This window comes from Dendrobates tinctorius, unplaced genomic scaffold (genome assembly GCF_039654945.1).
Source record: "Dendrobates tinctorius isolate UK_male_01 unplaced genomic scaffold, ASM3965494v1 ptg000127l, whole genome shotgun sequence".
Lineage (NCBI taxonomy): Eukaryota > Metazoa > Chordata > Amphibia > Anura > Dendrobatidae > Dendrobates > Dendrobates tinctorius.
In genome coordinates this window covers 13,203,603-13,218,695 of record NW_027361795.1, presented here as the reverse complement: position 1 = coordinate 13,218,695, position 15,093 = coordinate 13,203,603, and the positions used below count along the sequence as shown (strand labels likewise).

The following is a 15,093-nucleotide window of genomic DNA, read 5'->3' as shown; positions in this document are numbered from 1 at the left end:
CTGATTTAAGGGGCACAGTGTTGTATCATCGGCAGTGTTAGTGGCGGGTACTACAGCTCGATCCCCTTCAATTCAAGTGTGCTGAAACACCATATATAACCTCTGCCAAGAGTGTGGTGCCAGATAACAAACCAAGGTGACACGGCACTTCAGTGCATCTTCAGTCAGCTCATCGGCAAGAATTCTGTTGTGAGCTCATCTGTTCATTCACCTTTTGTGTCCGAGGATCTCCCTCTGCTGGTGAAGGAAGGTAGTGAGGCTGATTTGGATGAAAGAAACCAAACACCTGATCTGGTGGATTGTGACTGGGTAACAGGAACTTCAGACTGGATATAAGGCAGCCGACGCCCTTCAGAGTGGCTGGTGATTTCTCTGCTGGATTCTTGGAGACCAGTCTGATTCCTGCTTCCCAAAGATAAGTTTTTGCTCTGCTATTGAACATATTAGTTTTGGTTTTGATTACCTTGTTTTTTTTTTAGCTCAGCCATCCTCAGCTGGGGGTGTGCTGGATTCTTATTCCTTGATCAGTGTTCTCTTTTGCTCTGCTTCAGAATATTCTGAGTGCTGATATAGGGTTTGATGTCTAGTGACTTCAGGGTCCTTTTTGCTTATCAGTTGTGTTGGTAATATTTTTAGCAGGGTTTTCTCGGATTGCAGACAGCAGCTTTTCTGTCCTGTCCTTTTTAGTTAGCTTGGGCCCCATCGTTTGCTCAACCTATCTTTCTATCTGTGTTAGTGTTTTCATCTTGCTTCACCGTCATTATATGTTGGGGCTGCCTATTGCTTTGGGATCTGCTCTGGGGCAGTCAGTTTTTCCCTTTTCTCTCTTTAGGCTTATTTAGATCTCCGGCTGTGACGAGGTGTCTAGGATCACCGTAGGAACACTCCACGGCTACTGCTAGTTGTGTGATAGGATTAGGGGTCTGCAATCCACTAGTTTCCAACCTCTCTGATTTTCTGGGCTGAGCTTGTGTTTTGTTTTTTCCTCCTCGGTGACTCAATCATAACAGAATCACTAGCCATACCGCAGATTCTAGGGTACTCAAAAGCAGGAAGGAATTGTTTAAAAAAAAAAAAAAAGTGTCAGAATTTTCTTTTTGTGTGTGTATAGTTTTTCCTCTTTTTCTCTGCGGCCGCAGGAGGAATATTTTTTTTTTCTGATGGAGTTTAAGCAATTGTCTGATCGTGTGGAGCAGCTTGCTGCTGAAGTGCGAGAAATTTCCACCTATCTTGCTCATTTACACACTGCTGAACCAAAAATCCCCACTCCTGATGTGTTTTTTGGGGATCGGTCTAAATTTTTGAATTTTAAGAATAATTGTAAATTATTTCTTGCCTTGAAGCCTAACTCATCGGGGAACTCTGCTCAGCAGGTTAAAATTGTCATCTCCTTGCTGCGCGGCGATCCCCAGGATTGGGCGTTTTCTTTAGTACCAGATGATCCTATTCTAACAAATGTGGACGCATTTTTTCAGGCCTTGGGGTTGTTGTATGACAAACCTAATGCGATTGATCAAGCTGAAAAGACCCTGTTGGCATTGAGCCAGGGTCAAGATTCTGCAGAACTGTACTGTCAAAAATTCCGAAAGTGGGCAGTCCTCACCACTTGGAATGATGGTGCCTTGGCAGCTCTCTTTCGGAAGGGTTTGTCAGAAACCATAAAAGATACTATGGTGGAATTTCCTGTTCCCTCTGGTCTTGACGATTCTATGTCATTAGCCATTCAGGTTGATCGGCGTTTACATGAACATAAAATTACACGGGAAATGCTGCCACCTGTTGAACAAATGTCTGAACCTATGCAATGTGATAGAGTTTTGTCTAGGGCGCAACGTCAGGAGTTTAGAAGACATAATAAGCTCTGTTTTTTCTGTGGAGATGCCTCTCATATTATTTCTGTCTGCCCTAAATGAGAGAAATGTTTTGCACACACATTTGCTGTAGGTGGTGTACAACCTAAGTTTCTTCTGGCAATTACTCTGATCTGCTCCCTGTCCACATTTTCCGCTAAAGCCTTTGTGGTTTCACGAGCGGCCTTGAACCTAATGGATTTGGATTTTGCTAAATGTTGTGGTTTCCCTATGACACCCCTGCGGACGCCTATTCCTTTGAGGGGTATTGATGCTACTCCGTTGGCGAAGAATAAACCTCAGTTTTGGACCCAGGTGGTAATGCGGGTCGCCCCAGACCATCAAGAAAATTGCAGATTTTTGGTGTTGCATAATTTGCATGATACCATCGTTCTGGGGTTCCCCTGGTTGCAAATCCATAATCCAGTTTTGGATTGGAAATCTGTGTCTGTGGTGAGTTGGGGTTGTCGGTGTGCTCTTAGTGACACTCCTGTTTTCTCCACCTCTCCCCAGTCGCAAGAGGTTCCTGACTATTTGGCTGATTTTTATGATGTGTTTAGTGAGAGTAAGTTTGTGTCTTTGCCTTCTCATAGGAGTTATGACTGTGCAATTGAGCTGAGTCCGGGGTGTAAATTTCCCAAGGGTCGACTTTTTAATTTATCTGTACCTGAACATGAGGCTATGCATTCTTATATTAAGGAGTCGTTGGAGAAGGGTCATATTAGACCATACTCTTCACCCTTTGGTGCTGGTTTTTTTTTGTGGCCAAGAAGGCTGGTTCATTAAGGCCCTGTATTGACTATCCCTCCCTTAACAAAATCACTGTTAAATATCAGTATCCGTTACCCCTGATTTCTGACCTATTTTCTAGAGTTAAAGATGCTTGCTGGTTTACCAAGCTTGACCTCAGGGGGGCGTATAATCTTATTCGCATTAAGCATGGGGATGAATGGAAGACAGCGTTTAATACTCCGGAGGGACATTTTGAGTACCTGGTGATGCCTTTTGGGCTCACTAACGCCCCTTCTGTCTGCCAGTGCTTCATAAATGATATTTTCCGGGACTTTGTGGATAAGTTTCTGATCATCTTTTTGGATGATATTTTGATCTTTTCCAGGGATTGGGGCTCTTGTGTGGAACATGTTCGGACTGTGTTCCGGATTTTGAGGGAAAACTCCCTGTATGTTAAGGGATCGAAATGTCTTTTTGGTGTACAGAGGATTTCATTTTTGGGATTTATTTTGCCTCCGTCAACTATTGAAAAGGACCCGGCCAAGGTACAGGCCATTTATGATTGGGTTCAGCCCACTTCTTTGAAGGCTCTCCAGAAGTTTTTGGGGTTTGCTAATTTTTATTGTAAGTTTATAGCCAATTTTTCTCTTATTGCCAAACCATTGACTGATTTGACTAAGAAGGGCGCTGATTTGCTGAATTGGTCTCCAGAGGCTGTTTCTGCTTTTCAGGAGCTGAAGCGGAGGTTCACTTCTTCTCCGGTTTTGCGACAGCCCGATGTCTCACTTCCATTTCAGGTGGAGGTGGATGCTTCAGAGACTGGTGCAGCAGCTGTTTTGTCCCAAAAGGATCCTGTAACATCTAAAATGAACCCCTGTGCCTTCTTTTCCCGAAAGTTCTCTCCTTCGGAACGCAACTATGATGTGGGGAATCGAGAACTGTTGGCCATGAAGTGGGCATTTGAGGAGTGGAGACATTGGTTGGAGGGAGCTAGACATCAAGTTGTGGTCCTCACTGACCACAAGAATTTGATCTACCTTGAGTCGACTAAACGCTTGAATCCGAGACAGGCCAGGTGGGCCTTGTTTTTCAAGCGTTTTGATTTTGTGGTCTCCTTTCTTCCGGGCACTAAGAGCGTTAAGGCTGATGCCCTCTCTAGGAGTTTTTTGGCTGATTCTCCTATTGTGACCAAGCCTGCTACCATCTTAGGTGAGGGGGTGGTTCTTTCTGCCATCTCACCTGATTTGAGACGTGCTCTGGAGAAGTTTCAGGAGGATAAGCCTGAGCGTTGTCCCAGTGGTAGGTTGTATGTTCCTGACCAGTGGAGGAGGAAAGTGATGTCTGAGGTTCATTGCTCCGCGTTGGCTGGTCATCCAGGTATTTTTGGTACTAGAGATTTGGTGAGCCGGTCTTTTTGGTGGCCTGCCTTGTCTCGTGATGTCAGAAATTTTGTGCAGTCCTGTGGGACCTGCTCCCGATCTAAGCCTTGTTCTCATTCTAGTGGGTTGTTGATGCCCTTGCCGGTGCCCAGGAGGCCATGGACCCATATTTCAATGGATTTTATTTCTGATCTGCCTGTCTCTCAGAGGATGACTGTTATCTGGGTGATTTGTGAAAGATTCTCTAAGATCGTCCATCTTGTACCACTCCCTAAGTTGCCATCTTCCTCAGAGTTGGTGCCCTTGTTTTTGCAACAGGTGGTTCGCTTGCACGGGATTCCTGAGAACATTGTATTGGACAGAGGAGTTCAGTTTGTCTCTAGATTCTGGAGGACCTTTTGTTCCAAGTTGGGAATTCAGTTGTCCTTCTCCTCTGCATTTCACCCTCAGACCAATGGGCAGACGGAGAGAACAAACCAGACTTAGGAGGCTTATTTGAGATGTTTTATATCTGCTGATCAGGATGATTCGGTCTCATTTTTACCCTTGGCCGAATTTGCTTTAAATAATAGAGCTAGTTCTGCCACTTTGATGTCATCCTTTTTCTGTAACTTTGGGTTTCATCCTCGATTTTCTTCAGGGCAGGTGGAGTCTTCTGCCTGTCCTGGGATTGACACTGTGGTGGAAAGAATGCAGCAGATTTGGGACCAAGTGGTGGATAAGTTGTCTCTTTCCCAGGAAAAGGCCCAGCGGTTTTCTAACCGGCATAGGACCATTGGTCCCCGGTTTAAGGTGGGTGATATGGTCTGGTTGCCATCAAAGAATATCTCTATGAAAGTGGCTTCTCCAAAGTGTAAACCTAGATTTATTGGACCTTACAAGATTTTGGAGATTATTAATCTGGTCTCTTTTCGGTTGGCTCTTCCTGTCACATTTAAGATTCATAATGTGTTTCATAAGTCCTTGTTGAAGAGGTTTGTTGAACCAGTGGTTCCTATGGTGGCACCTCCTGACCCTGTGTTGGTTGAAGGTAACATGGAATATGAGGTAGAGAAGATACTGGATTCCCGTCTGGCTAGACGGAGACTCCAGTATTTGGTTATTGGAAGGGTTATAGTCAGGAGGATAATTCTTGGGTCTCTGCCTCTGATATTCATGCCGAAAGATTGGTGCGTGCTTTTCATCGGGCTCATCCTGATCGGCCTGGTGGCTTGGATGAGGGTTCGGTGACCCCTCCTCAAGGGGGAGGTACTGTTGTGAGCTCATCTGTTCATTCACATTTTGTGTCCGAGGATCTCCCTCTGCTGGTGAAGGAAGGTAGTGAGGCTGATTTGGATGAAAGAAACCAAACACCTGATCTGGTGGATTGTGACTGGGTAACAGGAACTTCAGACTGGATATAAGGCAGCCGACGCCCTTCTGAGTGACTGGTGATTTCTCTGCTGGATTCTTGGAGACCAGTCTGATTCCTGCTTCCCAAAGATAAGTTTTTGCTCTGCTATTGAACTTATTAGTTTTGGTTTTGTTTACCTTGTTTTTTTTTAGCTCAGCTATCACCGGCTGGGGGTGTGCTGGATTCTTATTCCTTGATCAGTGTTCTCTTTTGCTCTGCCTTCAGAATATTCTGAGTGCTGATATAGGGTTTGAAGTCTAGTGACTTCAGGGTCCTTTTAGCTTATCAGTTGTGTTGGTAATATTTTTAGCAGGGTTTTCTCGGATTGCAGACAGCAGCTTTTCTGTCCTGTCCTTTTTAGTTAGCTTGGGCCCCATCGTTTGCTCAACCTATCTTTCTATCTGTGTTAGTGTTTTCATCTTGCTTCACCGTCATTATATGTTGGGGGCTGCCTATTGCTTTGGGATCTGCTCTGGGGCAGTCAGTTTTTCCCTTTTCTCTCTTTAGGCTTATTTAGATCTCTGGCTGTGACGAGGTGTCTAGGATCACCGTAGGAACACTCCACGGCTACTGCTAGTTGTGTGATAGGATTAGGGGTCTGCAATCCACTAGTTTCCAACCTCTCTGATTTTCTGGGCTGAGCTTGTGTTTTGTTTTTTCCTCCTCGGTGACTCAATCATAACAGAATACCTTTAGTTGAATCCGTCCCAATCTGATATTGACGGCCTATCCAAAGGATGGCCCAACAATCTTGTCCCACATAAAACTCTTTTATAAGGAATATTCTGATTAGCATTCATTTACATATGCTGTTTAATTACTGTCAAATTATCAGTATAATTTTTCAGCTAAGCTAATAATATAGATTACCATAATAAGATTTATCATCCTTAATAATAATTATTACTGTTTCTTTTAGCATTCTTCATACAGTATATCTTTTTTTGTCTGTTTTATGGTGAGTCTTTTAACCTCTTCTCAACATAGGACACATTGGCATATCCTATGTCAGGTGGGAGTGTATGGAATAGTCTTAGGGTGTGTGCACACGCTGCGGATTGTCCTGCGGATTTTTCAACACGCATTTGTCAAAAACCACAGGTAAATCTGCAGGTCAAAAGACCTGCTGTTTATCTGCAGTTTTTCTGTGGTTTAGCCTGCGGTTTTCCCTTGCGTTTGACACCTGCCATGGAGCAGGTGCCAAACCGCAGCGGAATCCGCACAAAGAATTGACGTGGTGCGGTTTTGAAACTGCAGCAAATCCGCAAGGAAAAATCCACACTGTCTGCACTGCGGTTTTCATTTTTCATTGATTTTAATGGTACTGAGCAGGACCAGAACCCCTGCGGATCCGCAGCAGAATCCGCAGTGTGTGCACACACCCTTAGAATCTAGCAGGTGTTTGCTGTGTTATACAGCCAGCACCTGACACTAACAACAGTAAAGAGAGCTAGTTCTGACATGAATTGACAGCTGACAGCTAGCCATTCTGACATAGATTTTCAAATGTAATAGCTGCATGAGGTCTAAAATCCATTTAATAATGTGCATAGTTTATATTGGGAAATATAGTGACATGTTTTCTTTAACCCCCAGGCGATTTTCAGTTTATCGTTTTCTCCTTCCCTTTTTCCAAGAGCCGTAACTTTTTTATTTTTCCTTCAATATAGCCGTGTGAGGGCACCATTGATTTTATAGCGTACTGGAAAATAGGAAACAAAATTCTAAATGCGGTGAAATTGCAAAAAAAAGTGCAATTCTGCAATTGTTTTTTTTTTTTGTTGTTGTTTATATACCATGGTCACTATATGGAAAACTGACCAGGTAATATGATTGGCCAAGTCAGTACTAGTATGAACATACCAAACATGTACGGTTTATTTTTTATTTATGTAGTAAAAACAAATTCAGAAATTTGTATGATTCTAATTTTTCTTGATGTAGGGCTGAATGAGGGCTTATTTTTTGTGCCAGCAGCTGACGTTTTTATTTATACCATTTTGTGGTAGATACAATGTCTTGATCGCCCGTTATTGCAATACTGCGATGACCAAAAAATGTAGTTCTTGATTTTTTTTCTCGTTACGCCATTTACCGATCAGATTAATTTATTTTATAATTTGATAGATCGGACATTTCTGAATGCACTGATACCAAATATGTGTATGTATTTTTTTTATTGTTTTATCTTTAAAAGGGCAAAAGGTACGTGGTTTAAACTTTTGTGTATTTTTTATTGTTTTAATATTTTTTTAAATTTTTTGTCTCTTTTTACTTTATTTAACAGTCCCCTAATGAGACTTGAAGCAGCGATTGTCCAATAACCTGTACACATAGCAAAAATGGTGATCTCCTATGAACGCAGGACATAGGTCACATGACAGGGGTCCTGATGGGTAGGGTTTGTGATCCCCTTCTGCCTGGCGCATGTTAAATGCCATTGGCAGTGATTGACAACCACATTTAACTTGTTAACAGCCGCGGGGTGGATATCTGATCCACTTGCGACTATTAGAGGCACTTCATGGCTGATTAAATGAACCATGAAGTGCAGAGAAAGATGCTGGTTCTGCGCCCCAGCACGCATCAAAACAAAAACATTGTGAAGAGGTTAATATGATGCGTATGTATCTGACGTCTACCCTAAGGCAATTGAAAATATTGTTATTATTTATTATTTGAAGACAATAAAATGGCATCCCTTAACTAATATTGTCATGTCTGAGCTATTAATAAGTTAGATAAGAAATGTATATTTGACTGATTAATTTCAGATATAACTTTACTCATTAATGAAATGTCTGGTATTTAAAAGACTTCATATGCCATTTTAATTATTTGCCTTGTTGGAAAATATAAATAATTTACAAGATTATCAGTTCCTATGAGCTAAGGGCATAAAATATGTAGATGCTATTTAATTTTCCTTTAGAACTTCCACATAGAGTTTCACTTTGATTCAAAGTAGTCGCCATACTCAGAATGATAAATAAGGAATTTATATATATATATCCACAATTACTACATGAAGTTTAAGTAAAATCTAATGCCACAAAACACATGTTCACAATTTTCAAGATTTAACTTACTACATTTCTAATATTATCTGCTGATGACCTTAATTAGCTTTTTCCCCTATGCTAGCAGCAGAATACATCTTTTTCACAATGCAAGCAGTATACAAGAATGTTTCCAACACTGTAACGTATCTGTGTCATCCACTCCTTGCATGTAAATTCCTCATACATTTACAATACTTATTCTCATGAATGCTAAAGTAGCTGCTCATTTTGAATAAAAATGAATATAACCGGTAAAAAATGGTGAAAAATGTTCATTTACATTTGAAACCTGACATATTTTGAGATGTGATAGACCTTTTACAATGCAGCATGAACATGTGATATACATTATGCCTACCAAAAACAAGCCCTCAACTACACACAACAAGGCAGATTTCTCAATACTATCTAATTCAGGCTACACAGTCTTAAAATGTGCCAGATTCACCATAGTGGTGGATAAGTGGCTGTTTGATAAGTCTGGTGTATTTTTGACTAATGGTTGGTTTACATTGAGGCAGAAAATTTCACAAGAATTTTGATGTATTTTTGCATCAGAGTGGAAATATACTCCACACCCCTTATATGACAAACCACACCTTTCTAAAATTGAGTCATTTCGCCCTTTCAGTCAAAGCAAATAAAATGTCTACAAAAATTAAATTTGAACAACTACTTTAACATCTAGTAAGCATATATACAGCTGTCAAACTTGGGTCAGGAGTCATGCGGCCAATCTACGCTTAATAGTCCTTTCAGACATGTGTGAAACCGGCGTTAGCCTGGTCAATCAATAGGGGTGAATTCACCAAGAATGCCAAGAGCGCATGAATTTTAAGTACAACCCTGAGTATACATATATCATAATAATAGTAGCACATGAAGTCATATTTAATTAATAGGGTATTCTCGAATTATTAAATTTCTTAGATTGGACAGTATCAAACTAATCAAGTTTGCAATTGACTTGCGTTTTCTTTCTGCTGTCATTGTCTCACATTTAAAGCTTTTGTCTCTCATACTGTACAGCTCCTTTCCATGGAGCTTGGCTACTAGAGCTGGACCAGACCCTGACTGAGTGTGAAAAGTAGCGACATTCAATGAGAGCCACCTTTCTGCAGCCCATTGGTTTCTATACAGCAGGCATCTGCTCATCTCTCTCACCTTCCTTCTCACCAGCCTCACAGCTTTCAGACCAGTTCTCCTAATCATGGCTCTCCTGACATCTTGCCATGCAAAAAATGAGCCCTAACACAGCACTATTGATAGAAAAATTTAAAACTTATGACTCATGGAATACAGCAACAAACATTTTTCTTTCAAACACTGTATTTATAGAAAAACAATAATAAGATGTTATAAAACTATGATAAATTTCCATCAGTACAAAATAGAAGTTGTATGGCTATTGGTATGTGAGTCTGAAATAAAAAACAACAAAAATATACAGTATATACACAGTAGCTTGTGAAAGTATTCACCCCCTTGGTGTTTTGCCTATTTTGTGGCATTACAACCTGCATGTAAATAATTTTGTAATCCCATTTGTGTATGATGCATCAGCACTAAATAGTCTAAGTTTGTGAAGTGAGAAAAATATTGGCATTAATTAAATTTATGGGATCACATAACTAAAAATTGTATATGTATGCATCCCTTTAGCTATGAAGTCCCTGGTGCAAGCAATTATCTTTATAAGCCACATACTTAGTGAAAGATAATCCACCTGTATGCAATCTAAGGGCATGTTTCAACGGTCCGGAAACATTCAGGAATAGCTGCGGATTGAACGCTGCATCCTGCCGCAGCGTTTAATCTGCAGCAGCCAGATGTTCCTGCATAGTGGAGTGAATTTTATGAAATCCCGTCTCCACTGTGCATCCATTAAGCAAGAGGCACCACTAACCAAACACCATAATGACCAAGGAGATCTCCAAACAAATTAGGGACAAAGTTGTTAAGAAGTACAAGTAAGGGTTGGGTTATAAAAAATATCCCAATTTCTGATGATCCCCCAGAGCACCATTAAATCCATTATCATCAAATGAAAGACTATGGCCCACAACATACCTGCCAAGAGAGGGCCACCCAGCAAAACTCTCAGCCCAGGCAAGGATGGCATTAATCAAAGGCAGCACAGAGGCCAAAATTAACCCTGAAGGAGCTGCAGAGTTCTCAAGCAGAGTCTGGAGTATCTGTCCATACGACCACAATAAGCTGTAACCCAATAGATGTGGCCTTTATGGAAAAGTGGGCAGAAAAAAGCCTTTACTTACACACAAAAATTGTAAGGCTCATTTTGAGTTTGACAGAAGACATGTGGGAAACTCTCCAAATGTATGGAGGAAGGTGCTGTGGTCAGATGAGAGCAAAATTGAACTTTTTGACCATCAAGGTAAGCGCTATGTCTGGCACCAAACTAACAGAGATCATCACACCAAGAGCACCATCCCCATAGTAAAACATGGTGATGGCATCATCATGCTGTGGGGATGTTTTTGACAGCAGTGACAGGGAAATTGGTTAGAGTCAAAGAGAATTTGGATGGTGAGTAATACAGGTGTAACAACCCTGCCGCCATCACTGCATGGCTTCCCATCTTACTCACCACTCCGGGCCATGCTGTGAGTTTTGTCCTCTGCCGGCTCCTTGCTGTGAACCTCATGTCCTTGCATGCTGCATACTTCCTGGCTCTATGCTTAGGGTGGCGGACCCAGCACTTCCTGGTTCTGATAGAGACAGTGTGCACCTTCCTAAGGTGTCCCAAGCCAATTGCCAAGAGGCCTCAGGTACTTAAGGCATTCCCACCCATAGGGGATGCCTGAGCAACAATCTCAGTCAGTGTCTTGCTGCTGAGTTGCCAGGTCCTGTCTTACTGTATCTCTCATTTCCACCTCCCAGGGGGCTGTGTACCCTGGTCCATACCTGTATCCTGTTTCTCTCAATTCTGCCTCCCAGGGGGCTGCATACCCTGGTCTGAATCCTTGTTCCTGTACCTTATCCCGCACCTGACATTGTCTGAACTAAGTCTTATACCTGTGTCCGTACGTATCCCTGTCTGTAGCCTTCCCTATCCTGCTGTGTGTTTCCCTATGTTCACTCCTTCTGCTCTTTGCTCCACAACCTGTAGCTCTGCTCTTTGCTCCGCAACCTGCGGCTCTGCTCTTTGATCTGCATCCCGCAGCTCTGCTTTTTTCTCCGCAACCTGTGGTCCTTCTCTTGGCTCTGCAATCTGTGGTCCTGCTCTTCGCTCTGCAACCTGCGATTCTGCTCTTTGCTCCGCAACCAGCGGTTCTGCTCTTCACCGCACCTTGCGGTTCAGCTTTGCTCTGCATCCTGCAGTTCTGCTAAGCTCCCACTCCACTCCTTGTGGTTCCTGTCCCTTTAGTCTGTACTGGCTCCTACCGATTCCTGTCACTCCAGTCTGAACTGGTTCCTACCTGATCCTTTATCCCACTCGTACCTGCCTATGTTCCTGTCCTACCCAAACCAGTTCCAGTCCTGCTAGCCGTGCCCACCTGCCTGCTAAGAGTGTCAGCCATGCCTGCCTGCCAAGAGTGCCAGCCATGCCCACCTGCCTGCCAAGAGTGCCAACTGTGCCCACCTGCCCACCAAGAGTGCCAGCCATGCACGACTGCCTGCCAAGAGTGCCAGCCAGAGTACCAGTCATGCCCATCTGCACTTACCCGCACCTGTTATTTGTGTTCAGTCCCTCAGTGGGATCAGCTGACACAGCAAGACATCGCCCTAGAGTGGTACCTGGCAGCTACCTGCCGCACAAGCCTGACCTCACCATCAGAGGCTCCAGTGAACACCAAGGTAGCTGCTTAGTCATGCCCCTTCTAGGGTAGTCTGATTTGTGGCACAGTGGGACCACAATCCCATGCTCATGCCATCCAGTCTGGGCACGAGCATTACAACAGGAATATTCTTGAGCAAAATCTGTTTCAGTCTGTCAGTGATTTAGACTTGGAAAAAGGTTCACCTTCCAATCAAAAGAAATGGCTCAAAGCATACTGCTACAGCAACAATCGAGTGGTTTAAGAGGGTATGTGTAAACGTTCTGAAGTGGCCTAGTTAAAGCCCAGACCTTAATCCAATTGAGAATCTGTGGTTAGACTTGAATATTGCTGTTCACCAGAGGAAACCATCTAACTTGAATGAGCTGGAGTAGTTTTACCTTGAGGAATGGGCGAAAATCTCAGTGGGGAGATGTGGAAAGCTCATAGAGATTTATCCAAAGCGACTTCTGTAAAATCATTACAAAACCCAACATGAAATGACAGATCGTTTACATACAGTAAACCAATTCATTTCATTTAGTTCTTTATATGTCTTTGACTAATAATTATGAGGAAAGGTTGCAGGATTTGGGAATGTTTAGTTTGCAAAAGAGAAGACTGAGAGGAGACTTAATAGCTGTCTACAAATATCTAAAGGGCTGTCACATTGTAGAAGGATCAACTTTATTCTCATTTGCACAAGGAAAGACTAGAAGCAATGGGATGAAACTGAATGGGAGGAGACACAGATTAGATATTAGAAAAAACTTTTTGACAGTTAGAGTGATCAATAAGTGGAACAGGCTGCCACGAGAAGTGGTGAGTTCTCCTTCAATGGAAGTCTTCAAACAGAGGCTGGACAGACATCTGACTGGGATGATTTAGCGAATCCTGCTTTGAGCAGGGGGTTGGACCAGATGGCCCAGGAGGTCCCTTCCAACTCTACGATTCTATGATTCTATGATTCTATGAATTAGATTAGTGTGTGTGTGTGTAAAATTTGGGACATGTAGGTGTTAAATTAACGGGTAAATTCGTTGAAAAAAATTGCGTGGGCTACCGCGGTGTTTTCTCCGCCAGAGAGGGAAAGCCAGTGAGTGAGGGCAGGGCAGATATTAATAATTAAAAATTATTTTAATGAAATAATTACCCAAGGTTTTTGACCAAATTTATTATGCTGCCAATCCAACTGAATCCCTTGTTCTCCTGTAAAAAAAAAATAAAATAAAATAAAAAACCAACAACATCCATACCTCCCTAAGGCCTCATTTATCCACTATTGATTTTTTTATACTTAAAAATAGGGACCAATTCTCATCAGTATTTTGGATAAGATTTTCGTGTTTCATCAGTGTGTCAGTTTTTACTATCAGTGTTTTATCAGTGATTTTCTTAGTTGCTCAAAAAATCCCCTACAATCGCAAAGCTTCTCTACTCTTTGACGCATGCAGATTTTCACAGAACCATACATTTGACTGAGATCAAAAATGGATATGTCACCATGATTTTTTTGTGGACACCTGATTAGTAAAAGAATGCAGACATGTGAAAAGCTCCATAGATGATACTGCGTACATGTTTTATCTATTATTAATGTGGATAGAACATGAACTTGAAAATCGGACAAATGAGGCCTTATGGAGCAGAATTGTGGATTTCTAATAAAAAAAATTGTCAAGCTTTATATTAACTAGTCTTCATTAACCTCTCATTATGCTCTTTCTCATAGGAAGCACATCAAATCTTATGTCGATGAGCTCTGGCCATGGGAATCCAATCATTAAGATCACATATACATGGAAAATGGTTCTGCCTATAACAACACGTGTAAATGTTATTAATTATTTCATTGTTTGCCAAAAATAAATCGTATCTTTTTAATAAATTTATTGTGATATCTTTGAAAAAAGTGTATGTCCTATATACTATACATACTGAGGAAAATTTACTAAGCTATATTAAAGCCTGGTATATGCACAGAGTTAGCTCCTTATTAAGGATGAGTGAATGTGCTCATTGATACTCAGATATAATTCTAGTATCTAGGTGCTCAGATATGCTCAGCACTCAATGGGTATTGGGTGGTGGTTGGATTTGAAGCTCGTATCCCCACTTCACATGTTTACACAGCCAATATATATGCAGGGATTGCCGGCCAGTCACTGTAATACCAAAGCCATCTTGGTAGTGTCATTACTGTGATTGGCTGGCTGCATTACCTCATCAAAACTTATAAAACGACAGGTGCCGCCATGATTGGCTAACTGATGCAATTGCACAGCTCAGGGACAGTTCTGATTAGAGGGAGATAGAGAAGTTATCCAGGTCTGTGTGTGCACAGTTTAACTAATCAGAGTCTTCTAGTGTTGATACTGGTGCTGATGCTGAACCATCACACTAACAGTCATTCTAAGGGCTAATCCTGTGCTTTGCTGTTTGTATCAGAAACATTCTGCATTTCACCTAGGGACAGTTGCAGGTTCAGGGAGCATGGCAGAATACAGGCTCTAGGCAGGGCTGCCACTAGGAATTTCGGGGCCCCATTCTGGCAAAATTTTCAGGATCCCCTTGAGAGTCCACCCAGGCTCCACTCCTTGAACCATCCACAGTCCCACCATCCTCTCTTGGAAAATCTCAACTTCTGGACCACATCCTCATCAATCACACAGTAACAGTTCTCATCACCACTTACAACCCAGCAGCTTTTGTTTTGGCCAAAAGATTTTTTAATCAGCCACCATGACAATGTAGACTCTTTTGGCCGGACCCTACTCTACTGTAACTTATTAAACATTTGTTAAAATATCCAATACAATTTTGGTATATTTTTATTTATTTTTCAATTTTTAAAATGACCAATGATATCACAAACAAGGAACAAGTACCGCTTCACCA

At 41.9% G+C, this 15,093-nt stretch overlaps 1 protein-coding gene across 1 annotated transcript in view; it reads left to right on the top strand.

Moving 5' to 3' along the window:
• CUNH3orf85 (chromosome unknown C3orf85 homolog) overlaps nucleotides 1–14,083 on the top strand; it is a 41,140-nt gene extending 27,057 nt beyond the window's left edge. Inside the window, exon 4 of the mRNA XM_073542525.1 lies at nucleotides 13,928–14,083. Within this exon, the coding sequence (XP_073398626.1) occupies nucleotides 13,928–13,982 (55 nt within the window). The 3' untranslated portion in view covers nucleotides 13,983–14,083. The remainder of the gene's footprint in view (nucleotides 1–13,927) is intronic.
• Nucleotides 14,084–15,093: the final 1,010 nt, after the last annotated feature.